Source organism: Maniola jurtina, chromosome 15 (genome assembly GCF_905333055.1).
Source record: "Maniola jurtina chromosome 15, ilManJurt1.1, whole genome shotgun sequence".
NCBI lineage: Eukaryota > Metazoa > Arthropoda > Insecta > Lepidoptera > Nymphalidae > Maniola > Maniola jurtina.
The window spans coordinates 657,723-685,321 of record NC_060043.1 but is presented as its reverse complement, the minus strand read 5'-3'; the positions used below and the strand labels follow the sequence as shown (position 1 = coordinate 685,321).

General features: G+C 36.8%; 3 protein-coding genes across 8 annotated transcripts; 2 read left to right on the top strand and 1 right to left on the bottom strand.

Moving 5' to 3' along the window:
• The first annotated feature begins 26 nt into the window (after positions 1-26).
• Positions 27-9,956, top strand: LOC123872824 (ubiquitin-like modifier-activating enzyme 1). The gene is made up of 8 exons (XM_045917374.1): positions 27-960; positions 3,165-3,575; positions 4,226-4,484; positions 5,049-5,224; positions 5,638-5,859; positions 6,331-6,582; positions 6,964-7,269; positions 7,969-9,956. Exons 1-8 carry the CDS (start codon positions 226-228, stop codon positions 8,740-8,742), a joined length of 3,135 nt encoding a protein of 1,044 aa, XP_045773330.1. The 5' UTR covers positions 27-225; the 3' UTR covers positions 8,743-9,956.
• Positions 9,957-10,196: 240 nt separating this feature from the next.
• Positions 10,197-22,161, bottom strand: LOC123872825. 4 transcript variants are annotated; one of them, XM_045917375.1, is made up of 6 exons: positions 21,577-22,160; positions 17,812-19,833; positions 17,067-17,255; positions 16,399-16,553; positions 12,731-12,816; positions 10,197-11,676 (listed from the first exon to the last, which is right to left on the bottom strand). In XM_045917375.1, exons 1-6 carry the CDS (start codon positions 21,667-21,669, stop codon positions 11,609-11,611), a joined length of 2,613 nt encoding a protein of 870 aa, XP_045773331.1. In that variant the 5' UTR covers positions 21,670-22,160; the 3' UTR covers positions 10,197-11,608. The 4 variants fall into 4 exon arrangements, 3 of the variants coding, with proteins under 3 accessions (XP_045773331.1, XP_045773333.1, XP_045773332.1); XM_045917377.1 differs by lacking the exon at positions 17,067-17,255 and having other exon boundaries at positions 21,577-22,161; XM_045917376.1 differs by lacking the exon at positions 12,731-12,816 and having other exon boundaries at positions 21,577-22,159.
• A 329-nt stretch (positions 22,162-22,490) lies between these two features.
• Positions 22,491-26,561, top strand: LOC123872855 (protein-S-isoprenylcysteine O-methyltransferase). Of its 3 annotated transcripts, none has more exons than XM_045917445.1 (5): positions 22,491-22,846; positions 23,486-23,744; positions 24,156-24,265; positions 24,819-24,926; positions 25,252-26,561. In XM_045917445.1, the coding sequence occupies exons 1-5, from the start codon at positions 22,643-22,645 to the stop codon at positions 25,444-25,446; spliced, it is 876 nt and encodes a 291-aa protein (XP_045773401.1). In that variant the 5' UTR covers positions 22,491-22,642; the 3' UTR covers positions 25,447-26,561. The 3 variants fall into 3 exon arrangements, with proteins under 3 accessions (XP_045773401.1, XP_045773402.1, XP_045773403.1); XM_045917446.1 differs by lacking the exon at positions 22,491-22,846 and adding an exon at positions 22,886-23,032; XM_045917447.1 differs by lacking the exon at positions 22,491-22,846 and adding an exon at positions 23,152-23,317.
• Positions 26,562-27,599: the final 1,038 nt, after the last annotated feature.

Sequence of the window (27,599 nt, the reverse complement as noted above, 5' to 3'; positions counted from 1 at the left end):
ATTATACTGGCTAGCATCGCTGGTAGAAAATAACAAAAAAATAAAAATCACTTCCGTAGACCATTTTCTCCACGTTGATTGCGGCTAACTTCAAGACAGTGAGTAAGCGGGCCTTCAACAAAGCGAATTGCGAATGTCGTCCGCAATTATTTGAAGATTATTTTCTTGATTGAGCCGTAAAAACCCAAAGCAAAATTCTGCCAAAATTGTGCGCGTTCGTGCCCGATGTCTAGTGCTGAAGTCGCCGATAATTCCGTTGATCCCCCGGCGAAAAAGCGGAAGCTAAATACAGGAGAGGCGAGTTGCAAATCCTCAGCAATGGCGAACAATGGAACGCGTGTTGAAGATGAAATCGACGAGAGTTTGTATTCGCGGCAACTTTACGTGCTGGGGCACGATGCCATGCGGCGCATGGCCAGCTCCGACGTGCTGATCTCGGGGCTCGGCGGTTTGGGCGTCGAGGTTGCAAAAAACGTGATCCTCGGTGGCGTCAAGTCGGTGACCCTGCACGACGACCGCAACTGTACCGTGGCGGACTTGTCGTCTCAATTTTACCTGTCCGAGGCCACGATCGGCCAGAACAGGGCTCTGGCTTCGTGCGAGCAGCTCGCTGAACTTAATCACTACGTGCCGACGACGGCCTATACGGGGACCTTGGATGAGGAGTTTTTGAAGAAATTCAGTGTGGTTGTGTTGACTGGAGCTTCGTGGGCGGAGCAGCAGCGTGTGGCAGCCATTACTCGCGCGAATAACGTAGCATTAGTAATTGCAGACACTAGAGGGTTGTTTTCGCAGGTGTTCTGTGACTTTGGTGCTGAGTTCAAGGTTCTCGATGTCAACGGTGAGAACCCCGTGTCGGCGATGGTAGCTGACATCAGCCATGAATATGAAGCTGTGGTTACTTGCTTGGATGACACTCGCCATGGTCTTCAAGATGGAGACTATGTTACGTTCAGTGAGGTTTGTATGCCCGTATTATTTTCCAAATTTTCTAAAACATTATTAATCATGCCTAAATATAGTTTTGACTTAGCGCAATATTGGATAATGCTTGGTAAGTTTTTATTCATCAGCCAGGTTCTTACCAGACATGCAATCATTGTTTTCAATCCTATTAATTAGCTGACACACACTTTGCTAAAATTCAGACTGCAAGATTACATTAAATTGACCCCTAGCTTGTAACCATACTTGTAATATCTTTATTAATCACTGTTTTCACAATAAGTTCCAGTCTTTTATGAGATATACTTTCAATCTACTTGGACAAAATGTTTTTGCTCTATGTTTCTGATACTAATTGCTAAGTTGTGGAATGCCATTATGATGTCTGTGTCTTACCCCATATAACCTAAGTACCTTCGAGGCAAAAATGAATAGGTATAAGATATCTTCTAGGCAAGCACACTCCAACCTGGATCTCATCATTGCTTTTTATCAAGCATGATTGTACTACTATAAATCTGGCATGCAAGTATTTTAGATACTTTCTCCATTCTAAATTCATCCATCATTCTAAAATCCTAGAACCCTAGCTGGTTAACCAACTACTTATTATTCCAAAACCATTATATAGGCTACAAGTTAATTGGTCTGCATACTAGAATAATAAAATGTCCTTTTCTAATATATCAAGGTTCCTTTGTGTGCAAGATTACTCACTGTTGAGAAAATGCCTTACTAGTAATACCAAAACCGACTTTATCACCTGTAATTCTACACCTGTTTTTTCATTAATTCATGATTCACAATTTACACTGACATGAATCACACAGTGCAATAAACTTTGTGCTACCATTCAGGTCAGATCATATTTTATGCCTGACTTTAAATAAGACTGCCTTTTCACTAAAACTGTGGGAGTATTTTTTATTAAATTCCATTACAAATTACTCCTTGACTACAATCTCACCTAATATTACAAATTATGTGTTGATGTTAATCTAAGACAGTAACAGGCTAACTTGGATGAGGTTTGGCAGTTTTTAGTACACCCATACTCCTTATGGGTGTATGTGACAGCATACAGGAATGTTCAGTCATTTGGTGGCACAGCTTTGCCGGTACGGTGGTAACTAGCCATGACCGTAGCCTCCCACCCCACAAACTGGTATATAGATCATATTTTATGCCTGACTTTCAACAACAAGGCTATACAATGCAACCTGCATTGTCCCTTGTATTTCCCTAGGTGAAGACTATTTATACATTGAACATATCACAGGGCATCTTTTCATAGCATAACTCTGGTGGAAAAAGGTAAGCTTAAGTAATGAAAATGAAGCATTTATAATAGTGGATGTTGCACAATCCTTTCTTTACATTCTAGCACAATATCCTTAGTGAAAAGGCAACCTTTGGGTAGAATTGTTGCTGGTATAAGCTAAAGCTACCTATTGTAGGACATAATAGCACAAGCTTAATTGGAGAGGAAAAAATCAGTAAAAATAATCATTGGAATAAGGCTTAGGCTGCATCTTACCAGCAGGTCTGATTGTAGCCAAATGCTAGTCTATAAAGAAAAAAATGGTTCAAGAACTAATAAGTGATTAATAGAAATGAATGGCAACTCACAACATACAGCAATGCTGACTATGCTACAGAGAGAGTTCATTCTAATATTCATTTTGGTCCAATTGTAATATTCGTTCTAATGGTATTCTAATTATCTCATTCTAGAAAGTTTCATCATGTTACACTCATAGTTAATCTTGTTAACATTGCTACAAGTATGGCTGCATATTTATTGCTCATACAGATTTACCTACTCATATTAGAAAAATGACAATGGTACTTGTTATACTAAATCTAGAATAATTTTTGTGCCACCTAATACAACATACAAAAAGTAACAATGCCTATGTGTTTGATTATTTTCACATTGTTCATCCAATTTATTTCAATTACAGTTTGTACAGTTCTTGTTGGGCTTTTTTAAAGGTTTCTGAAATAATACTTTTAAACTGCAATAGATGACGCGGGAGGCACATTACAATGCATCCTGGGCATTAGCTAGTACAAAATAAAAATAGAACTTCAAAACAGCTCTTGTGAAATACTATTAGAATTGATTCATGTCAAACTTTTTCAACCCAATGTTCAGATTTTAATTCACTCATACACTATCTTCCCCCACACACTACAAATGTTAAAAAAACTTTCAGGTGCAAGGCATGACAGAATTAAACGGCTGTGAACCCCTCAAAATCAAAGTACTGGGACCATTCACCTTCAGTATTGGAGACACTACCAACTTCTCCAAATACCAAAGAGGTGGCATCGTCACACAAGTTAAGATGCCCAAGATATTAAACTTCAAACCTTTAAATGAATCTATCAAGAACCCAGAGTTTTTGATCACCGATTTTGCTAAAATGGACTACCCGCAACAGCTTCATGTTGGATTTTTGGCTTTACACAAGTTTAAGGATGCGGAGGGACGTTTACCCAAGCCTTGGTGTGATGAGGACGTTGTCAAGTTCATGGAACATGTGAAGAATATTGTGGAAGGGGAGGAGCTGTTCAAGAAAGGGGAGTTTGAAGCCAACAAGGAGCTCTTGGAGACATTCTGCAAGGTATTTAAAAATAATTCTTACTATTTTTTAAGTCAAAAGCTGTAACTACATTCTGTTGTGGATCTATTTTAAAATTTAAAAAATTTAAGAAAATCAATACTCATTCTTACTATTAATTAATAATATAAATGCGAAAGTGTGTCTGTCTGTCTGTTTGCTAGCTTTTCACAGTCCACCGTTCATCCAATTTTGATGAAATTTGATACAGTAATAGCTTACATCCTGAAACGACATGGGCTACTTTTTGTTCTGGAACATTAAAGAGTTCCCACAAGACTTAAAAAATCTATTTCCATGTGGATAAAGTCTTGGGCATCATCTATTTGGTACAGAAATATCTTGCATTTTGAAAATGATCATAGATTACTTTTTATTCCGGTTAATCAAAGAGTTCCCAAAAGTGTCTTCCCTGTTCTCTTTGGGGAGCGATCGCTTTATTGAAGTTTCTACCCCTCTCGAATGCCATTTTCAACAAGTCATATTAAGAGGCCCTGGCATCCTGGAGGAGAGGCTCCAAGAACTGCATTCCTGTTGGATGTACTCCCCTGGCCTCATGCACCTTCTATGTAGGTAAGACAGCTTGCGCCACAGCCGTCTTCCCAGAGTCGCCGGCCAGACAATTTATAACCTAAAAATTGAAACATCTACAGGTGTCAGCGGGAGACCTAAACCCAATGAACGCAGCGATCGGAGGAGTAATCGCCCAGGAAGTGATGAAGGCCTGCTCCGGAAAGTTCCACCCCCTCGTCCAATGGCTGTACCTGGATGCTATTGAGTGTTTGCCCAAGGACCGTTCCGCTCTCAATGAAGAGAACTGCAAGCCCACAGGGTCCAGATATGATGGTCAGATTGCTGTCTTCGGCAAACATTTCCAGAAGAGGATTGGCGAGCTGAAGTACTTTATTGTTGGTAAGTGTCACATTTCAGCACTAATTTCAGAAAAAGGCACTGAAGTTAGAACCTCCTTCTTTCTTAAAGTTGATTTAAATAATTTGTGTACTTTTTTGGAGCAGTGGAGCAATTCATCATTAAATATCTACTGGAAACATACAACATAAACATAGTCTGAAAATGCGTGTAAAGTCATCCATCCATAGTCCATACACACTAAATGCAATTAAAAAATGCATCATCTACTGATGACGTCATTGGAACCTTTCGTCTTGTGCGATGCTTGGTGATCATCTGCTCTAGATGAGGTTTGAGGATGGACGATAAAGATCCATAAAGTTCAAACACATACTAGAATGGTATGGGGTACCACATGATAGTTTCAGTAAAATTCATCCAATGGTATGAGACCCCAATATCTATCGGTTTATCAAACTATGTGCTTTACCCACTGCTACTTCAGCTTTGCATCCAGATCAGCTATGTCAGTCACTCTGAATCTCCTACAAATCTCCTCATTTCTGATTTGGTTGTGGTCTAATAAGGATACTGTGGGTTAAATTAACTATTATATTACTATAGGTGCCGGCGCCATTGGTTGCGAACTTCTCAAGAACTTCGCGATGATGGGAGTAGGAGCCGATGGAGGTCAGGTCACAGTCACCGACATGGATCTGATAGAGAAGTCCAACCTCAACCGACAGTTCCTCTTCCGGCCGCGCGACGTGCAGAAACCCAAGTCCAGCACTGCTGCCAAGGTAACTAGATCTTTCTACCAATGTCACTTCATAGCAACTAGAGCTCTTGTACACAAGCTGTAGTTGCTATGAAGTGATATTGGTAGTGAACTTCGCAAAAGTGACCAGTGTTAGTAGACCTCAATGGGCAGTATTTAGAGGTTTACTACCTCTGATCTAATCACAAGACTTCTTGTATGTGCAACCTTTGAAATTACCCAAAATAGACCTGCAAGCCAAAGTAATTTTTAAGCTTGTAGGGGTCTTCCATAGTTGTCAGAAAAACAATGTAACATTGACTATTCACCATAAAAAAGCCTATTTTTATTAATATTCAAATCATTTGTACAGAATTTTATGAATATTGTTACCTCTATGCTTGGATGTAAACCAAAATATTCTCTAAATGTACTATAACTCCTCTTTTCATTTAGGCAATCAAAGTGATGAATCCATCAATGAACGTGGTGGCTCAAGAGAACAGAGTATGCCCGGAGACAGAGGCTGTATACGATGATGCGTTCTTCGAGGCTCTGGATGGAGTGGCCAACGCGTTGGACAACGTTGACGCGCGCATATACATGGACCGACGCTGCGTGTACTACAGGAAGCCACTGTTGGAGAGTGGCACTTTGGGGACTAAGGGCAACACGCAGGTATATAAATGGATTTTTGTTGTCCTGGTAATAAATAAAAATTGAATATGCTTGGTCTAGATCTTTCTCTGGACAATTTTAAATAATTTTGACAAAAGTTTCTCCAGAGTTTTCCTAGACAATCTGGGCAGTTTGGATTTTGTTCTGAACAATCTAGAAATTGCTCTTGATATCTTAGTCATTGCTCTGTATGGTATGGTTATTTTGACTTTGGATAGACAAATTACAGCACTGGATGGCCTATCTAAATATCTTAGTGAGTCTGACCTCTGCTTTATATGTTCTTACAATTGCTTTAGACAGCATGGTTGTTGCATTGGTGTATTCTGCATGGACTGTCGAAATATCTGAATTCTGACTTATATGGGCTGACCATTACTCTAACAAGACAATCTAGCCATTGTCCTAAACAGCATTTGTTCTAATCAGTCATTGGGAACTTTTACTCAATTCGCAATGTGTATGTTCCAGGTGGTAGTCCCCTTCTTGACCGAATCCTACAGCTCATCCCAGGATCCACCAGAGAGGAGCATCCCCATCTGCACCCTCAAAAACTTCCCCAATGCGATAGAGCACACCCTACAGTGGGCCAGAGACGAGTTCGAGGGTCTGTTCCGCCAGGCCGCGGAGCACGCTGCGCAGTATCTCACAGACCCACACTTCCTGGACAGGACCATGCGTCTGCCGGGAAGCCAACCTTTGGACGTCCTGGAAAGTGTCAGGGTAAGTCAGTTTCTACTAAACAATGGTACAAGAAGTGTGATAAATTCAAATTCAAAATATTTTAATTCAATTAGACTTTTACAAGTTCTTTTGAATCGTCAAAAGCATCTACCACTGGTTCGGAAAGGTATTCCGAACCAGTGGTAGATGCCTTTCCGAACCATATGATGTTACCAACTAGATGGCGCTGCATACAGTTAAATCACGCTTAGTATTTTGATCTACAAGTAATATTATATTATAATTAGAAAGTTGACACTATGTCAGCCAAGTTTAGTGAAGCTGTATTTCATCATTTCCAAACGTGTAAAATTTAACTTTTTAGTACTTTTTTTGACAGGGCAGTGCTATTTTTTTTTATTATGTTTCATTTTGTTTCAGAACGCGATCACCGAACGACCGCTAAACTTCGACGACTGTGTGACCTGGGCGCGCATGCACTGGGAAGCACAATACTGCAATCAAATCAAGCAGCTTCTCTATAACTTCCCTCCAGACCAGCTCAACACCAGCGGGGTTCCCTTCTGGTCAGGGCCTAAGAGGTGCCCGTCCCCACTGGAGTTCGACCCTGAGGATGAACTGCATCTGGACTACATAGTGGCTGCTGCAAACCTCAGAGCTCAGGTGTATGGAATACCCCCCTGTGTAGACCGGGAGAGGATCGCCAAAGTCGCTACGAGCGTTCAGGTGAGTTGGCTTCTCTCTACTTCCCAGCAGACCAGTACAACACGAGCGGCGTTCCTCTCTGGTCAGCGCCTAAGAGGTGCCCATCCCCGCTGGAGTTCAACCCTGAGGATGGACTGCATGGATGGAGGATGAGGATGGAGTGGCTGCTGCAAACCTAAGAGCCTGATTCAGGGGGTATTCCATACACCTGATATGGATTACCCACCCTGTGTAGACAGGGAGAGGATTGTCAAAGTTGCTATCAGCGTTCAGAAAATAAGCAAAAGAACTCCTTTAGATCTCCCATATTATGATAACTATTGCTAATAACCATCGATGTATAATGGATTAGCCTTTCCCATACAATTCCGTCCGCAAAAATACGCTTGAATCTTACGTCATCGTCATTGACAAAGTCAAGAGACTTTTGCAATTTCTCTTGACTTTTTGAGCGCGTTTTTTATCTTCGAAGGGCCCATCCATATACATCGATGCTAATAACTCTCTCAAAAAGGCATATTCTTAATTATTATAGGTGAATTTCAATTTGAATATCCTCTACATAGTTTTTACATAATTAAATATCTCCATTATATCATTACAAAATTACAGTTTCTAAATAAACATACACTTCTTTTAATTTATATATTATTTATTTAAATAACTGCCTATTTAAAGCATTACTGCAGCAAGATTTTTTAAAATATGGGTATATTTCAGGTGCCAAGATTCATACCAAGATCCGGTGTGAAGATAGCAGTCACCGATGCTCAATTACAACAGAACAATGACGAAATGGACCAGAACCGAGTCAAGAATATCGTGGCCGACCTGCCTCCACCCAGCAAGTTGGGTAACCTGAAGATCACTCCGTTGGAGTTTGAGAAGGACGATGATTCTAATTTCCACATGGACTTCATTGTGGCAGCTTCTAACTTAAGAGCCACAAATTATAAGATACCTCCTGCGGACAGACATCAGTCCAAACTCATTGCTGGAAAAATCATCCCAGCCATCGCTACCACCACCTCAGTTGTTGCCGGCCTGGTGTGCCTCGAGCTTTACAAACTCGCTCAAGGCTTCAACACTTTGGATGTCTTCAAAAATGGTTTCGTCAACCTAGCTTTACCATTCTTTGGTTTCTCTGAACCAATTGCAGCCCCGACTAACGTTTATTATGACAAGAAATGGACCCTCTGGGACAGATTTGAAATCAAAGGAGAGATTACGCTACAGGAATTCATAGATTACTTCAAGAATGAACACAAACTCGAAATTACGATGTTGTCTCAAGGAGTATGTATGTTGTTTTCATTCTTCATGCCCCCAAACAAACGTCAGGAGCGCCTCAACTTGCCAATGTCGGAAGTGGTGACTAGAGTATCCAAGAAGAAGTTAGAACCACATGTGAAAGCTCTAGTGTTCGAACTGTGCTGCAATGACATAGACAAAATCGACGTAGAGGTTCCTTACGTCAAGTATACTCTGCCTTAACAGAAATTTCTAGAAAAAAAACAACAAAAAAAATAAACATCGTCAGAGCCGAAGTTATTAATTTACGTCGACGCACGCGCCGGCGGGTTTTTGTGGCATTTAAATGCATAATAGCGATGTTTTACACGAATTTCACTTACGGAGGGTATTTTTAAAAATTCAATAAGTTTGTCGACGCGAGTAGTTATAGATGTTTTATACGTGCTCGTGAGCCCGCGAGCGGCGACTGTACAGTGATATGATAGTGTTAACCGCGTGAAGAGTTCTTTATTTTGTGCTTCACACACGCTTTTATTGTCTACTGATAATTATTATATGGTATTTTAGCGTTTAAACTATACTGATATCCATTATAAATATTAATATTTAACAACTACACTCACGGGATTAGTCGGAGTATACCCGACTGTACTTTATCCACGGAAACAAGTTAGTATAGCGCTCTCTCTGTTACCTAATCCCATACAAATGATAGAGGCAAAAATCTTAGTGGGCGCTAACCATTTTGGGCCACCAACAAATCAAAAACGAAACTGTTTTCCAATTCAATTTCAAATGTTTTTTTGAAAACATTTTCGAATTGAATTTCGAATGTGATTGGTTGGTGTCTCAAAGTGGTTTTCCCACTGAGATTTTTGTGTCTATCGTTTGTAGAGAGAGAGAAAAAGAGCTCCCTAGAAAGAAGTTAGTAACTTCTTACCAGGGAATACTCTTTACGTATAGAGTATAGTTGGGCATACTCCGACTAATCACATGAGTCTAATTGTTTAGATATTTATATTTGTAATGATATGGTATATTTCGTATATTTATGGTAGTATAATTATTGTCTGCTCACGTGCCGCCACGGAGTGCGCCATTTAGATTATTTTTTTCGCGATTCTTACATACAATTATGGAAGTGTCTTAACGACCACAAGTGGTTGTTTGACATTAAAAAATACCAGGCCACAAGAGGTTGTTTGTTTAAAAAAATATCCAACCATTAAGATTACTATTGTTTTCAAAATTTGTTCCTTAATGCAAACAGATAAGGTTCAATTTTTGAAACATAATAGTCGAACAATAGATAATAAAATCTGCGTACATCAAAATGTCTTACAATCTAGAGTTAAAATATTACAGCTTTACTTTTAAATGTTAATGTCAAAATGGAGGCAGATTTAATTTAAGTCCAAAATTGCGGCTAATGAACTGTTACATGGCCAGTATTACAAATGTAACCTTATCCAAATTACATTAACGAGCAAATTTTAAAAGCTAAGAACTTGTGGCTGGATATTTTTTATCACACAAACAACCTCTTGTGACCTGATGTTTATTATTATAAAACAACCACGTGTGGTCGTGTAGACACTACACTTATTGATTTTACACAAGTTTGTCTGATACTTTTAAAAAAAATGTTTAAAATCAGAAAGGTCTGTATATGGAGGATTAAAAATTAAATAAAATTCGAGCATAATTTTGTTTTATTTCTATAAAAAAAATGTTCTTATAAAAAATTACATAGTTTAAGATTCCCGAATCTTCATAGTTAGTTCTCTTTGGAAATATTAGGTACAAATACAGCACAGAGATTCTATACAAAAACATGCCAATATTCAAGTTGGATAAGTTTGAAACCTAAAAATACATAATATTATTCATAATATTTAGATATGCATACATTTAACAGAATGTAGCATATGACTAGAAATATTGTGACCAAGGGTGTATATTATAAATTTTTTAACTCGTAGCAAGTTTATAACGAAAATACAACCGATTTTACAAAGACTTACCTACAGATATCTACTCTCCCTATCAGATTTTTACTGAACCGATTTCCAAATCGGTTGGCCATACAATCTGCTATTACGTAAGTCATCATGTAAAAAAAATGAAGAAAATCAGTCTGTACATACAAAATCAGGTATAAATAGTAAAATAAACAACCATATTATAATTATTAGGCACCAGAGCTTCGGAAGCCATGAATATACAACCTTAATTTATTACAAACTTATTGCTATAAAATGTTATTGTATTATGAACCTTGTACTGACAGTATAAAATTAAATGTTGTTTGCATTAAGTTTTAAACTAAGGGTCGATTCACATTGACAGAGGCGAAGCGGCAATCTAATTCTGTCTAATACGTGCGCCTTTTCGTCGTTCATTCTCTGTAGAAGTGCATTACGTTATAGAAATAAAGGTTAGATTATGCTACTCGTATCTAAAATTTTAGATTGACGTAATTTTCGATTAGGTTCGAATCTAATCTACGTCAATGTGATCGACCCTAACTAAAATATAATTCAATGGAATGTTAGATTTCGACTTCACAAAATAATTCAGTATCCTAAAAAGAATTATACAAACTCTATAAACTTTCTAAAAGATGTTATTTTATTATGAAATTAAACGCTAAATATTAGTGTTAACAACATTGTACACGATTAAAATATACAAGAAATCTCAGACTCATTTTGCTATAAAATAAAAATTGTTCGTTTTCATTAAAGCTTTTTGTGGGTAGTTACGCAAAGCACTCGCGATACGGGTTCGACAATAATTTCAGTACTACCCACTTCTATAAGTTAGTCGATGTACCTGCGCAGAAACCTATAAGCCTTGAAAGCTATATGTGCGAGTGTATTGTACATTCCCGCTAATTTAAATCACCCTTACATAATTTCAATTTGTATTCGTAAAATAATATAAATAACTATGGTATTAGCACAGGTTAATATGAAATATCTTACCGAAAATAACAAAAAGGCAAAAAAGCATAATAAATATTTGGTAAACTAAATGACCCTAGTTTAGGCCCTAATGCGATTTCCAGCAGTTGCTAGCTGCGATACGAGGCACCGGGTGGAGGTCAGCGCCACGGGCGACGCCGCGGGCTGGGCATGTAGCGACGCACGCTCTTGTCGCCGCTAAATGTCTCTGAAATATTACCAATGGATTAGTTGGACAGATACTGGTACTTGATGGCAACAAAATTTTAGAGTATTCACATCCTCTTCTTACTAATGTAATATGAAGAGGACAGAAAACTTAACAGACAAAATCTTTGTCCTGCCCGTGGCTAGTGACAATTTCAGAACTTTGATTCATTCTTGAGTTGCATATCATGTATTAACTTAGGATTTTCTAATGATTAAGAATTACTTAATAATTGTACTGATTCTGAGCACAAAAACTATGAGTTTTCGCATCCTCTTCTCACTTATGGAATATGAAAAGGACAGACACAGTTAGAAAGTTTTAAATTTAATTTTAGAGCTGTCTAACCGCAAGACTAGCTGCCAGTCGCGTGCCTATTGTTTATTCCGTCCTTTTCTAGCAATATTAAAAGGAGGAGGATGCAGATACTCTTAAGTCTTAATGTAATTTAGAGAAAGACAACAGAATCGGCGCAACTCGCAACTAAATTATAGAGTTTTCACTTGCATATGAGTGGATATTATACAGAAATATTAATGTAGCTTGATATAAATATAAACATATAGCACATAATAATGTAAAAAAGCGTAAACTATGCAAATGATACAATATAACACTACAGGAAACAAATATTTAATGCATTATATTTTTTGATTAGTAGGTACACAAAATAGCTAAAAAAATCAATTTTAAAATGAAAAAAAGATTGAAAAGGACATATGCCATAAAAAGTGGTAAAGATAAGAAAATAGTGGTAAGTTTGAATATTTTAGTATGGAGCCTGGCCTGCCTTCATCTCCGCCATTTCCTTTTTCCCCAAAATAGTGGCAGCCATTTATACAACTTTGATAGTTTATATCTCAGAAATGTGACACTTGTGATTTTGTCTCATACAATACTTATTTGTATTGAGGCCATCTATTGATTTTACAGGTACAGGTTTTATATGTGGCCTCTATTTTTGGAAAAAAAGAAAAATGGCGTACTAGGCAGGCGAAAATATCAAAGCCCTTTGAAAGCTGGCAACATTCAGGTGAAAATAAAATAGTGTTACCATAGTTGGACTGAGTCATGAGCGAGGGAGCGAGTCGCTTGGCGCGCGCCGGGAACGCGCCCGAGTGGCTGTGCGACATTACGTCCCTGTTATATAAACATACACTACTACACATACATAATAATATTATGATCCACCACCTAGTTAATATTATGATAAAATAATAATGTTTACTTTTTAAATAATAATGTTTAGTTACCTACTGATGAATTTTGTTGTTTTTTTGCTGAAAATCGGCTAACTCCAAAAACTGGTTTTTGAGTAGGGTTAGACAAAATACTTTGGTATTAATATTTTTTTAAATTATGTATTAATTTTTCTTTGTGCACCATCCCGCGCTCTGATCATTTTGTTCTTCAACGGTTGCTTGTAAGAGATTGCTTTAGCGATAAAGCCCTCTTTGCACCCTCATGTATAGTTTCTTCTGTCTGTTCTGTATATGTTTGTGTGTGCAATAAAGATTTCTAAATAAAAATACTTTTTTTTAAACATTTTTCTAAATTCCCAAGACGTTATTTGACGATCAAAAACAACTTTTTCGAGTTAGCCATATTCTACCAAAATTGATGTAAATATAAGGTAATTAATACATATTAATATAAAATTCATACTTATCTATAACTACATAACATTACAATGCATTAAGCTTGTATTTTCTTTATATAGATAGTAAATAACACTCAATAACTACAATAAAAAAGTTACTAGGAGATCTGTAATTTTTAAACTTAAGTTTTCTCTGCAGCAACATAACCGCATCACGGATTCACGACGTCTATTAAAAAGCCGGAAACACTCTTTAAAAATAAAATGTGCGTATATCCGTTTCGTTTTTTTTAATTGCGGCGGCCATCATTGATTTGAAAATTATTGTCATTGACATCGTTTCGTAATCAGCGGACCGGCATTAGGGCATTTGACATACGGCAATGTAAGATCTCGAAACCCCTCGAAAATAATATCCATACTGATTCCATCAATTTATTTAAGGGCCAACAGTTTTATACAAGGTGCAAACAGAACGCTAGCAAAAACTTAGGGTTATTATTATTATACTGCCTAAACACAATCCAGTGCCAATAACCATTTGCCTTATTTTGTAGTTTTAGTGATTTAGTATTTTGCAAACCAGCAATGTATATCGTGCAAAACTGGGGTCAATGTGCCACTTACGACGCGGCATTGACCCCGAGGGGCCTATTTACGTAACGTTCGTTAACCTCTAGCGTCAGTCAGATGTTTTGCTTGCAATATATTGTGAACTTTTAAAAAAATCGTTTTTTTTTGTGGTACCTTGTCCTGTCTTCGTTTTTGCTAGCGTTGTTATAAGTGTAATAATCTCCTGTAATATTAAGAAAAATCACGCTTTACAGAGTAATTTAATTCTAATTTATGCATTATTTTAGGCTTCATTTAGACTAAACTAGCGGCACGCTATGATGGCCGGTTTGACGTTTGTCCGCTCATGAAGTTCTGTATTAATTGATAACGACTTTGAAGGAAATAATTGTATTACTTTATTGACGATAGTGATGTGCAGAGATTCATAAATTTTATCGAATGTAGTTTTAGGTTTAGGACTCAAAATTTATTTATTAAATTGATTTCTTAAATGTATACAAGTGTAGAAAAATCAGTTTGCACCATTTAAGGGGTGAATGTACTTGTGAATATGAACAATTTTCACTATGTGGACAAACCTCTGAAATCGCAAAAAAATATCAATAAATTTTTAAAAATGGAATCTAATACGATCGTCACATAGGATCGCTGGCTAGCACAACTACTACCTCCGGCAAACTCGCGTCAATGCTCAATGCAAAACAAAGCAGTTTCGAATTGACGTTGCTTCGAAAAGTATAAACTGTCAGTGCAATGCGATTGTGATATAGTTTTGACCTGGCTTTGGATTTCAAATATTGATACTGCATTACTGTTGACCCTTGCTCGTTAATTTGGACTCTGTTCAAGCCCTTTGTTGTGGATTTCGTCGATATGACCGAACGTACGCAGAGAACTGTTCTAAATAGTCAGACACGTGAGTTCGTAATACGCCTTCGTAACTATTTCGATCGTGAAGCTCAAAATGGAGGGCCAATTTTACCTATAACGTCAGTGGTTGAACGCGTAGCTGATGCGCTTAATATTGGACAACGAACTGTTAGACGGATAACTAAAAAAAAATATGGCGAGACTGGCACAGAAGAAAATAAACTTCACACACCAAAAAAGAGAAAACGAGCAAAACCAGTCGTAGGCATCGATAGCTTTGATGCCGATGCTATCCGAAGACATGTTTACGGCTACTATTTACAGAAGGAGTATCCAACAAGAAAAAAGTTGGTGCATTCACTGAAGGAAGCTGGATTATTCTTCGGTGGGGAAAGTTCTTTAACGAAGATTTTGAAGACCATTGGATTTCGATACAAAAAATGTAACAAACGCAAAATATTGATGGAAAGATTTGATATAGCGATGGCAAGGTATACTTTTTTACGGCAAGTGAAAGAAATCAAAAATTGGCAAAATGTTGTGTTCTTGGATGAAACATGGCTTAATGCTAACCATACTGTAGGCCGTTCTTGGAACGATGACACAGCAGCATCTACTTCCAAAGTTCCTGTAGGAAAAGGATCGCGACTTATAATTTGTCACGCCGGAACCATCAACGGGTTTGTCGAAGGTTCTCTCATGGCTTTTGCGTCAAAAACCACTGGAGACTATCATGAAGACATGAATGGAGAAAAGTTTACTGAATGGTTTACCTCAATGTTGTGTAGCCTCCCTGAACCATCTATTATAATTATGGACAACGCCCCATACCACTCGATGCAAATTGACAAGCCACCTGCCCAATCCCAAAAGAAAGCTGATATCGTCGCATGGCTTCGTAAAAATGGCGTAGATGCAAACATGAATATGTTAAAAGCGGAATTAGTACGTCTTTTAAAAGAAAACAAACCAACCAAGATCCGATACGTCATTGACGAAATAGCATTAGAACATGGGCACAGAGTTATACGGTTACCGCCTTACCATTGTGAGTATAATGCGATTGAGTTGGTGTGGGCTCAAATTAAGGGATATGCTGCAAGACACAATACAGAACCCCCATTTACCACAAAAAAAATGCTAAAATTATTAGAAGAAGCTTGTGAACATGTGACTAAAGGAGACTGGGAAAAGGTTGTGAATAGAACTGTTAAATTAATAAGGGAAGATTATGAAAGAGATGTGAAAATAGATCATATTATAGAAAACGAACATATAATTATTAATGTATGTGATGATAGCAGTGACGACAGTGAAAATAGTAGTATGGACGAATCTGATTAATTATGGCCTTTTGTGGCACCTTTTTTGGTATCTTTTGTATTCATATGTTTCTTGTGTGCATATAAAGTATGTATATTCATTTTCGTTCAAATATTCAGTTCGTTCAAATAAATTAAATAAACATATACATTTTTGTTTTATTAAACCTATTTAATCAGGTACAAAAACAAAACTTAATTGTTTTTTGTTCGAGAATAAATTGACATTCCACATCACTATTGTAATGTGTCAAACCGGCCATCATAGCGTGCCGCTAGTGTAAACCTTGTATACAACGCTGTAAAACTGAAGGTGGATGCCTATTTAGGGGTTACTTGTGCAGTAATACTCACGCGGGTCGGTAAGGCCTGCTCGGCGTGAGCGGTGCGGGCGACAACCGCGCGGCCAGCAGGCGGCGGCGGCTGCGGTCCGCGGCGATCAGCGCGCACCTCTCCTCCGCGGAGCTGGCCACGAATGTGTCGTGTAGCGAATAGCATGCCGCTGTGATCTGGAGACGTATATATATTTTATTAGATACTTCAGCAAAAATCAATTTGAAGTTTCAGACGTATATGAATACAATACAAGGCTTAACCAGAACGCTAGCAAAAACGAAGGCAAGTGATAGTACTGGTAAGATACCATAAAAAATGCGTTTTTGTATCTATTACAGTTTTTAAATATATTGCAAATAAAACATCTGACTAACGCTAGAGGTCAACGAACATTACGTGAATAGGCCACTTGGGGTCAATGCCGCGTCGTAGGTGCAAAACTCGGGCATTAACCCGAGTTTCGCACGCTATACATTGCGGGTTTGAAAAAACTAAATCACTAAAACTACGAAATAAGGCAAATGGTTATTGGCATTGGATTTTGTTAAGGTAGTATAATAATAACCCTAAGTTTTGCAAGCGTTCTTTTTAAACCCTGTATAAAACGAATTCAGACATCCCCCATCACTCCAACTAAAAGCAAGAAACGAATATTGAACATGCAAATGCATCACATCATCTATCACCTGCTGTATCAATCGCCTATGTAGATCGACATCAGCTCCACGGATCCCCTCGCGATCCTGATGCAACTGCAGGGCGCATAGTAAAGCGTCCTTGATGGTCTGAACCGTTGCTTGGACGCGTTCCGTCTTCATCAGACGACGCACGAGGTAACCCTTTGCATATGCCACGATTTTGGTTGCTGCAGCACGCTGGTAAATTGTGGGTAGTACATAAAATTGTGTGAGAAAGAATTTCATGAACAAATGCATGGCTAATTTTTATTAATTTAAATTGTGGATACTACATAAAATTGTATTTCATGAAAAGTGACAAGGGAAATATTTGAAATAAACACCAAAAGTGATTCAACAAAGATTCGAATACTTCATGATGGAATGGCTGATTTTAATTCTGTTTACAAATAAGTTTATAAGTACATTAAAGTTGTATTTAATAAAAAGACAATTATTTGAAATAAACACAAAAAAGGATAAAAAAAAGATGAAATATTTGAGTATTTCATGATAATTGATATGGACAGAGAGAAAACAAAGCATTAGAATGCGGATATATTAAAGAAGAATCAGAAATGGTAAAAGGAAAAAGCAGAAAGAAAAGTAGTGAAAGTAAAGAATAAACAAGGAACTGCGAATTTATTTAAGAAAACCAGTTGAGAAATACAAAACAGAAGAAAACGAAAGTAATCTTACAAACAAAATCACATAAATTTCAACTCATCAAACAAAATACTAGTATATTACTGACCTCTTGAGCTGTAGGCGGTCGCGTAACGAATTTCTTGTTGGTTCTACAGCACATGCTATTGATGGAATTCTGTATGGTCTCCTCCATACTTCTGATGGCTCTATCTGTCGACCTGCACGACGCTGCCATCACCGGCGCGGTCAGAGGACTCTCCATGATCGAACCGCGGATGGTATTATGGCCCGAGCTATGACCGGAATTGTGCATGAAAGGTTGGCATTCCTCGCTATGATCAGAAGGAAAGGTAACATTCAAATCGGCCATCGTGTCGTTCGTTCGATCGGTCAAGATTGGATCGTATTCTCGATCGGAAGAAGCGCTCGTCTCATACGTAAGTTTTCTCGAAGTTGGCGTATTCTTTCGTACAGGAGAGTGAGTTCTTGTTCTACTACCTTCGGGTGGCTGATTTGAACTATGAATTTTTTCATGATCATTGGTGTTTTTAGTGGTTTGCTTCTTTATGCTTCCAGTGATGTCTCTGGATTTTTTGAGGATGTTATCGCAATAATTAAGGTAATTATTTGTTTCATTTAAGGTTGAAAGGACTGGACTATCACAGGTATTTTGTTGTGGCTTATGGTTTATCACTTGGCTCAAACTCACGGGTCCTCGATCAGGAATTTCACTGTTTTTATCAGGCCATGCTTCTTTTACTTCATTTGGTGATTTGGGACAGATTGTTTTCAGTTGGGTGAAAAGCAAATTGTTCTGCTCCTCAAAAACCTGCTGCAGCAACATTTGTTCTTTCTTCTGTTTTTCTACTAGATTCGCCATTTGAATTAGTTGCTGTTTCTGGATTTTCTCATAGAGCTCCCTGACGCGGGTAGCTGGGTCTTCAGATTCTGAGATTGGCTTTTGTTTTTTATTTTCCATTTCTTTTTTGTGATTTGCCGTTTGTGTAGCAGGAGTTTTGACAGTGTTTTGAGCAGGATGGGAATTTCGAATGGGACTCACAGCTTTCTTTGGCTTCTGTATAGGTTCTGATCTATTCATACTTTTGGGTGGACTACGCTTCAGTCTTTCTTGTGCCAGTGATCTAGCTTTAGGCTGTGTAGATTGCACTTTTCTAACAGGCTTTACAGACACATTTTTAGCAGTACTATAAGCGCTTTTTGAATTGCTTATTATATTTTTTTTCTTTAATTCTAAAGCCATAGATGACCATTTCTGTTTAGCGGATTCCAGGTCCCAACTTCTTCGTTTTTTATTTGTATTGCTAATGTTGGATAGAGATTCACTCATGGAAATGGATGTTACTTCTACTCCTGTGTTAATTGACTGAACCTCCAAATGAGCAAGGAGCATGGGGCTCGGTATCAGAACTGTATAAGATCTTTGTCTTACTAAAGGTGCAGCCTGAGATGTTTTTATGCTTTCCATGTGAATATCGTCAAGGGAACCGGTAAAGCTTTTAGAACTCAGGGATGATGGGCCATTGTGGTTGAAATGTGCATCAGATGGATCTTTTAAAATATTTTTATTGATGCTGACACTGAAGCTTAATTTTTCATCTTTGATAGTGCTATCAAAACCATTATTACTATCAGAATTAGTTAACACCTTAGTTTCTTTCTGAGGGCAATCACAATCGCGTTCAGGCAAATCATCAGCGGGAGAGTTTTGACTGTCAAGTAAATTTTTACCAGTTTCATTGACACTCAAACTAAGATCTATCACAAACTTGGACGATAATTTAGAGCATGTACTGTCTGTATCAAAGTTTGAAGTGATGTTATCAAAAGTGTTACTTGCTTGAACTCTGCTAATTTCACAATCATCCAGGCACTTTTCAGTAGTTACTGCTTTTACTTTATCGTTATTAGCATTGGAACTGCTTTGAACATCATCTTGGGATAGTTCATAACTGTGTTCAGAGTCAGGAAGGTCAGGAGCATCAGTTTTATCATCGCTGGATTCAGTATCACTCTCGGTTATCAATGGTCTTAGGGTTTGTATTCGTTTTTCGACTTCTTTTGCTAATAGTTTATAATATTGCATCTCTTTACGGCATTCTTTAGACAACTGCAAAGATATTAATTAGTTTTGACATTACAAAAAAAATACAACAGTGAAAAATATTTCACCTGGGAAGATAGAAAGTGTATTGTTTCTTGGAAGCCTCTTCTAACTAAGCACATAATATTAACTTTCTCTTATTTATTTAAGAAACAAAAATATTAATACTGAAAAATAAAATAAGAAAGAAAACTATAAAAATAATGAAAGTAAAATTATGTTAAGTGTATAAACCATACTACCATACTAATATTATAAATGCGAAAGTGTGTCTGTCTGTTACCTTTTCACGGCCCAACAGTTTAACCGATTCTGACAAAATTTGGTACAGGGTCAGCTTATATCCCGGGGACGGACATAGGCTACTTTCAATCCTGGAAAATCAAAGTATTCTCACTGGATTCCTAAAAACGAATCCGCTTAACCGATTTGTATGAAATTTGGTACAGGTAGCTTGCGTCCCTGTGATTGGCATAGGCAACTTTTTATCCCGGAAAATCAAACAGTTCCTACAGAACCTTTAAAAACCTAAATCCATGCGGACGAAGTCGCGGGTATCCTCTAGTAATGGATATATAACATTCACAATTTTATTGATCTCTTCCTATTGGAAATCCTTTGAAATAGATAGAGGACATGAAAAAATTCATTGGAGTATTTTTCAAAACTTCATTCATAGTTAGATTCATAAAATACTACTATGCTATACCAATTTATTATGCATAATTTGGTGCACTTATAAAACTCCAAGGGTTTCAAAGACACCCTGATCCGAGAAGTCAACAACAAATTCAGCCAAATATTATATTACCACAGTACTAATAAATTATAGCCATTTTTAATTATTATCGATTTAACTAAAAAAGTACCTCAAATTATGTCAAATATTTATGATGTCATATCTGTGTATTTCATACAAGCTTCCTCACTAAGCAAGCAATTTGATGTTTGATAAAAATCCACTAATTTGACCAGTAGTCATCATCCCTATTGCAATAGACTTTCAAAAGAAGAATGAATAGGCACCTTCTAAGCTCCACCTTATCGCATCAATCACCTACTTTGGTGTGATAGCAGTCAAGAGCATGCCCATTTTATTTTTAAAAAAAATTGTTCCTATATTTAACTTCTTCCTATCTATATAAGAGAGAAGTGATGATTCAAGCTGCATAGTATGAACACAGGAATAAATTATCTTCTCAATGACAAATGTGTCATCTTTTAAAATGCATTCTATTGCTTGTAACTAAATGCATTTGATGCATTGCATGTATGTTTTGGATCTATCATCTTTCATAATAAGTCATAACATATTATGTATTATAAAACTAGGTGATGCTTACATGTGGATATAGATTTTTTAAAAACCTGTGGGTTCTTTAAATTTCTAAGATGAAAAATAACCTATCTCTATCCCCTGAATATATCTCTATCCCCTGAATATGAGCTAACTCTGGACTAAATTTCATCAAAATTGCTTAAAAGGATGGACTGTGAAAACATAGCAGACAGATAGAACCCACTTTCGCTTTTGTAATATTAGTATGGGTGGAGTTTGCTCCATCCATATTTGTCTATCTGTATGCACAATACACTAACCTCGGACACTGTGCATGCTTTTTCATTTTGAGTTTGTTGGGAGGGAGACAGTCTTAATGTAAAAACAACGACAAATTTATATTAATGGATTTACTCACGAATTAAATATAGACTATGATTACTAAAAATCAAAGTTAAAGTTTAACTTACGACAGGCGGTAGAAGTGGCACCCCATTTATCTTCATACAAGACATGTATTGGTTTGATTGCCTCACCGATTTCACATCCCACGGGTCGTACATTGCGTCGATTACCTCACACTCCAGGCTCTGACCAAATAATGGCCCGGCCCTGAATAACACACGCTTACTCCAAAAAACACATTACCAGCCACTTCGGAAATTAAGTAGTAGGAAAATAGATTAGATATAGATTTAATATCCGTTGAGATACATAATACTGTATTACATATTGTGCTTTAGAAAATTGTTACGCGAAATTAAACACAACGATGTTGTCATGGAGAGGATGTCAAGTATGAAGTAATTACTAATTAGCCGGGTGGGATAATTTGAATTTTACATCAAACATTACATTTTATGATATTTATTATTATTATAACTCAGAGATTTATCGAAATCTCGTGAAGATTTCGATAAAGTAATCGAGGTTAAGGCTCACGACATCATACACACGAATTTAAATTAAAATGTTTGATAGAGAATTTGTCCGTTTTACGAATTTTAATTTTTTGATGTCCGAAAATGAAAGAAAAGAAACTTGTCATGTTAGACGGTAGAGTGTAGACCACTAGCTAGCAATTTGACCAGTAGCAAACAGTCTCTTGGCAGGTATAACCAATCATAGAATTGCTTACTTTTTCTAATACGTTTTAAACCAATCAGTATTTAAAACACATCAACATGTCAATGTCATTGTACAAGCAACCTTCAACCATAAATACACCATAGACAAGTTTTTTTAACTGAGTTTTTTTTTATAAAATTCTCCCAATGGACGTTCATAACGTTTACTTTTTCGCTTTTTATCGGAATCGGATTTCCCGGATCGGATACAGTGCACAACTGCTCTTTCAACGACGTTTTCTATAAAGTTCAAAAACAGCCGAATATGAATTTTGATTTGTCAATGTCAAAAATAAACAAAATGATTTTGATCATTGAATTGATGACCAATTTGAATTATTTTTAAAAATTAAATCAAAGTATGTATTTTAGACTATTCAGGTATTCAGTAGTATTTTGAGGCTACATAATGATGAGAGACGTAAGCCCCGCCGCAGCGCAAGCTATATTGTGTTTTTCACTATCCTGCTTAGTGTTCACCGTATCGCTATTTTCATCGAGTGTTCTCGGATTCACTTCCGAGCTGTGGGCGCTCACATACTGGGGCCCCGGCCTATATTTCTGCCTGTTGAACTTCGTATTACGATACTCTCTAAAAGGCTTCACATATGATGTAAGTTTAGATCCAATTAGTAAAAATGTGTAGAGGTTATTGTTGATTCTTTATCATTAGGGAAAACATGTAGCTGTATCTAGCTTTTTGGTCACTTTAGTGTAAGAAATAGTATATTAAACTTAGACAAAAGTTTTAAATACGTAAAAGTTTAAATGATTTAATATGGTAGTCAATCTAACTTCGGTAATTTGTTTTTCTTTTAAGTAATAATAAACTAATCTTGTTTGTTAATCTATTTATTGTTACTTGCTTACAATCCAATGAATAACATAATATTATTACTTTATTCAAGTGCCCAGGCATGGCTTGACATGCTAACTTCACTCGCAAAATCTAGTGATATTGGTTACAACTAAGTAATGAAAGAAGTAAAAGTAAAAAGACCAAAACAGTGCTCAATTTAAATATTATTACACTTCTTCATTCGGCCTTGAGTTTCATTTCTGCAATTAGACTTAGCAGTCTACTGTATGTATAACTTTATATTAAAGTACAAAGCTCATACATATTTTAAAAAGTGAAAAAAATTTTGAATTGCTTGTGTGTGTGACACATATGTTTTGTGGCACAGACTTCATAGATATTGGCATGGCAAAATAATAGCAACATGTTAAAGTGTACCTGTATATTTTTCAGGTAGCAGTCAGATCAGCCTTCCTAGGCTCAGCGTTTGCGACAGGGCTATACTTTGCCACATTTGACAACAGCTGCCACATATTTGGACTATATGCCATGGCATTCTCCATGTTTCACTTCTCGGAGTTCCTGTCAGTGGCCCTGACCAACCCTAGAACCTTGACGGTGGACTCCTTTATACTGAATCATAGTGTACAGTATTGGGTTGCGGCTGTGTCCAGTTGGGTTGAGGCGGCAGTGGAAAATTACTTCTTTCCTGGTAAGAAACTTCACTCTCTATTTTTATTTATAAAGGAGAGCCAACAGTTGATGCATTAATTAGTAGCTACATTGCAATTTTATTTCAGGGTAACATGATAAATGCTCAACTGACTAAATGCAAACCTATTATAGCCATCACAAATTATTCGACAATATAATTATATAAATATATTATGTAAATATTAATTTGTTTGATTATGTATGTACTCTCTTGCACAAAATGTGAGGAGACACCGAGACAAGGCTAAAAAATTCTTATAAGATGTTATGTACCGGGCAGTGCCCAGTAAAACCATATATGGTTGTTGTGGCACACATTGTATAAGTTTAATAAATATAAAAAAATATAGAAATAAAGTCAAGTCATCATACTTAAAATTGATTTCATCTCAATAATAAATTGTTTTAGGAATGAAAACTGCATTCTGGCTGTCTCGCATAGGAGTGGTGATGTGTATAGGGGGAGAGGTGATGAGGAAACTGGCCATGTTCACCGCCAAAACCAACTTCAACCATCATGTAAGTTTATTTATTTAGGTCAATAACTTCTTCTTGGTTTGGTGGATGCAGGGCACTTCAGACCCCGTATCACTTTGACCATTGCCGATCCATTGTGATCACCACTGTTTTACAGTTCTCGTCCAATTCTAATCGCCACGGGGAACAGCAGCAGACACTCGCACCAACCTTGAACCCAACCCTCAATGTCTATCGCATCTTCAAACTATGTACCCTCACAATGCCACTTAAGCTTTGGAAAATGTTGGATTATAGTCCGTGTTTTGTAAAATATTGTGTGATTCAATGCTAGAAACTAACCCTAAAAATTATATAATATACTCTGAAAAACCTGCCACTTATAAATTAGCCAAATTAAAAGATCTTCAAAATTCCCTGCTATAGCCAACCATTCTTTAATGTGTCTCTTGAATTCTACATGTCATTGGCAAAGTAAATTATTGTGTTCGTGCCATTCAAAAATACGATTTCTGCGCAGGTACATTAGCATAACTTATAAAAGTGGTAGTACTGGGCATTTTAGTGTGTGTTGATTTAAGTAATGTTATTGTAGGTACAAACGGTGAAGAGTCCTGACCACCGGCTGGTGACGCACGGGGTGTACCGTCTGTGTCGACACCCCAGCTATGTGGGCTGGTTCTACTGGTCCATTGGCACACAGGTAATTTTTAGGGCTCCGTACCTCAAAAGGAAAAAAGGAACCCTTATATAAGATCACTTTGTTGTTTGTCTGTCGTATCTGTCAAGAAAAGGGAATCAAAACCTATAAAGTACTCCCATTGACCTAGGATGATGAAAGGTGAGTAGGTATATCTTGTAGCATAAGTAAAGGAAAAAAATCCGAAAACCGTGAATTTGTGGTTACATCAAAAATTAATATTCAAGAACCTAATTAGTTTATTAAATCACATTCAGATGGCGCTGCTCATTATTAACTTGCAGTGTTGCACATAAAAGTATCAATAATATATTTATCTCGTTTGCAGATAATTCTGCTAAACCCGATCTGCGTGTTAATATACACCTTGGTGTCGTGGTCATTCTTCCGAGAGCGCATCTTCGCAGAGGAAATGTTCCTCATCTCGTTCTTCGGCAGTCAATACCTGAACTACCAGAAGAGGGTGGGCACCGGCCTGCCCTTCATCCGGGGGTACATACCTGACGGCACTGGCGCCTGGTGAAGAGGGGGTGGGATTAACTGGGACTGAACACTTGAAGACCAAAGAAGCGCTGGCCAAGGACTTATGGGCTGAGTTTGTGGCACTGAGCTGAGTAAAAAGAATTATAAAAGCACATTCATTGTATTATAATAATAAAATAAATAACTTTTTGTTAAGAAAGACAACAAAAATTAAAATCATTCAAGTGTGAATCAGACTCATACACAAAGGGTTCCATACCACTGTACAAGATATAACACTTTTTCTTTTATTTTAATTTTCATGGTGGCCATTTTGAAATTATTATTTTCTGTTATAGCGGCAATAGAAATACACATACTGTGAAAATTTCAACTACCTATACAGCCTGTTGACAGATAAACGAACGGTTACCAAATGTTATATTTAAGAAATGTATTTATGGAATTGCAATAAATTGAAATTGAACGGACGGACGGACAACTGTGGCTCAGTAATCGGGTTCCGTTGGGTATGGAACCCTAAAAACTACAACTTAATAAGAAGAATTTTAACAGGACTTCTAGTAATGCCCCATTTTGTACCACTAAGCTATTGTTATTAAAATATGTCAAAAATCAGATCTCTTAATGCATTTTTTAAATTTTTATTACCCTGTATATAAATAGTTAATTAACTTACCTATTGTTTTTATAGATTTTGGTAATGTGAAACTAAAATGTTTACTTATTGACATGTCATTTGAAACTAAGTTTCTTAAGCTACCAAGACCAGAACTTTTGTAATATATACTTGCCTTACTTATTTATAACAAATATTTGTATATAATCGAACTTTACAAACATTGGAATGATAGATTTTCGTAATGTTGCATTAAAATTGTATTAGCACAATCCCGGTTCTCAAATAATTTATTCGTAAAAATTAATTGTTCACTAATAAGTTTCATCAAACAAAACACCTGCTAGTTAAGCCTTTTATTGTATAAGTTAATTAATTACTGTAAATAATGATATGTACCTATTTAATAGGTGGTTCTCTATTGTACATAATACTATTATTATTTGTGTATGTAGTATGTACTATATTGTAAAGAAAGTTTGATTTGTACAAAGGTTGTGAATGTGAAATTCAAATAAATTTAAATTTGATCATAATTTTGTTTTATTCCAAGTCTCTTTTTGTTGAATAACAAAGTCGCATTTAAATCGGTCCGTTTGATTATTGCGATGGCACACATATACAAAAAAATGAATTATTATATGACTTAATAAAACAAAGCACGTTCGTCTGTTTGTCCGTTTGTTTAGCAGCGGGCTGTATCTCATGAACCGTAATAGGTAGAGACAAGTGCTGCACAGAAGTGTACAGTCCGAAAAGGCTCTCTTGGCCCTTGGATGACATTGACAGGGGGCGCAGTTGTAGCACAAGGGCTGCCAACAAATAAAAATTAAAATTATATGGAAGGACCTCATGAATAAACCAATGAATCAAATTGTTTATTCTTACTACTCCACAATAGATGGCGCTACTTAATATTTGTTAGTATTTGTTTAACTTTTTTCCAAAGCTGCTTTCTTCTAAATTAATCTACATTGATCATTCTAAAGTATGATATCTTACTAACATTTTGCATTTTTGTAAATTTTAATTTAAGAAAATATTTTTTTAATAACTAATAACATACAATAACTAACAATGATGGCGATCGCAGCGGGGTCTTCTACGTTTAACCTAGATCAAGACGGGGGTCGTACGGGCCTCGAGGCATAGCCTCCTTGCCCGGGTGTGGCGCGGGGAAGAACACTTCCCCGGTAGCCGTTGTCGGCGATGTTGGGAACAGTTTAATATTTGAAATCAGTTGATGGTTAACTAGGTAAAATTTTTCATTCATTCAGGTATTAAAGCATAGCGATTAGAAATATTAGGTTATATACTTAACCCTTTATGTTGGTAGCTAGTACCTAAGTATGAACCTATATCGTAATCGACAATAATTATGTTAATGTGTATTTACATCATCTGTGACGCTTTGAAACGGGCGTGAAAGTCATTAAGTAATTCTAAGGTAAGTACTATCAGTCATTTAAAATCATTGGCGAAATCATTAGGTAGAGTGTTAACCTAAAATGAAGCTAAATATCACCTCGCTTTAACGATTAAGGAGCACATTTTTTACCCAAACACGGCAAAGC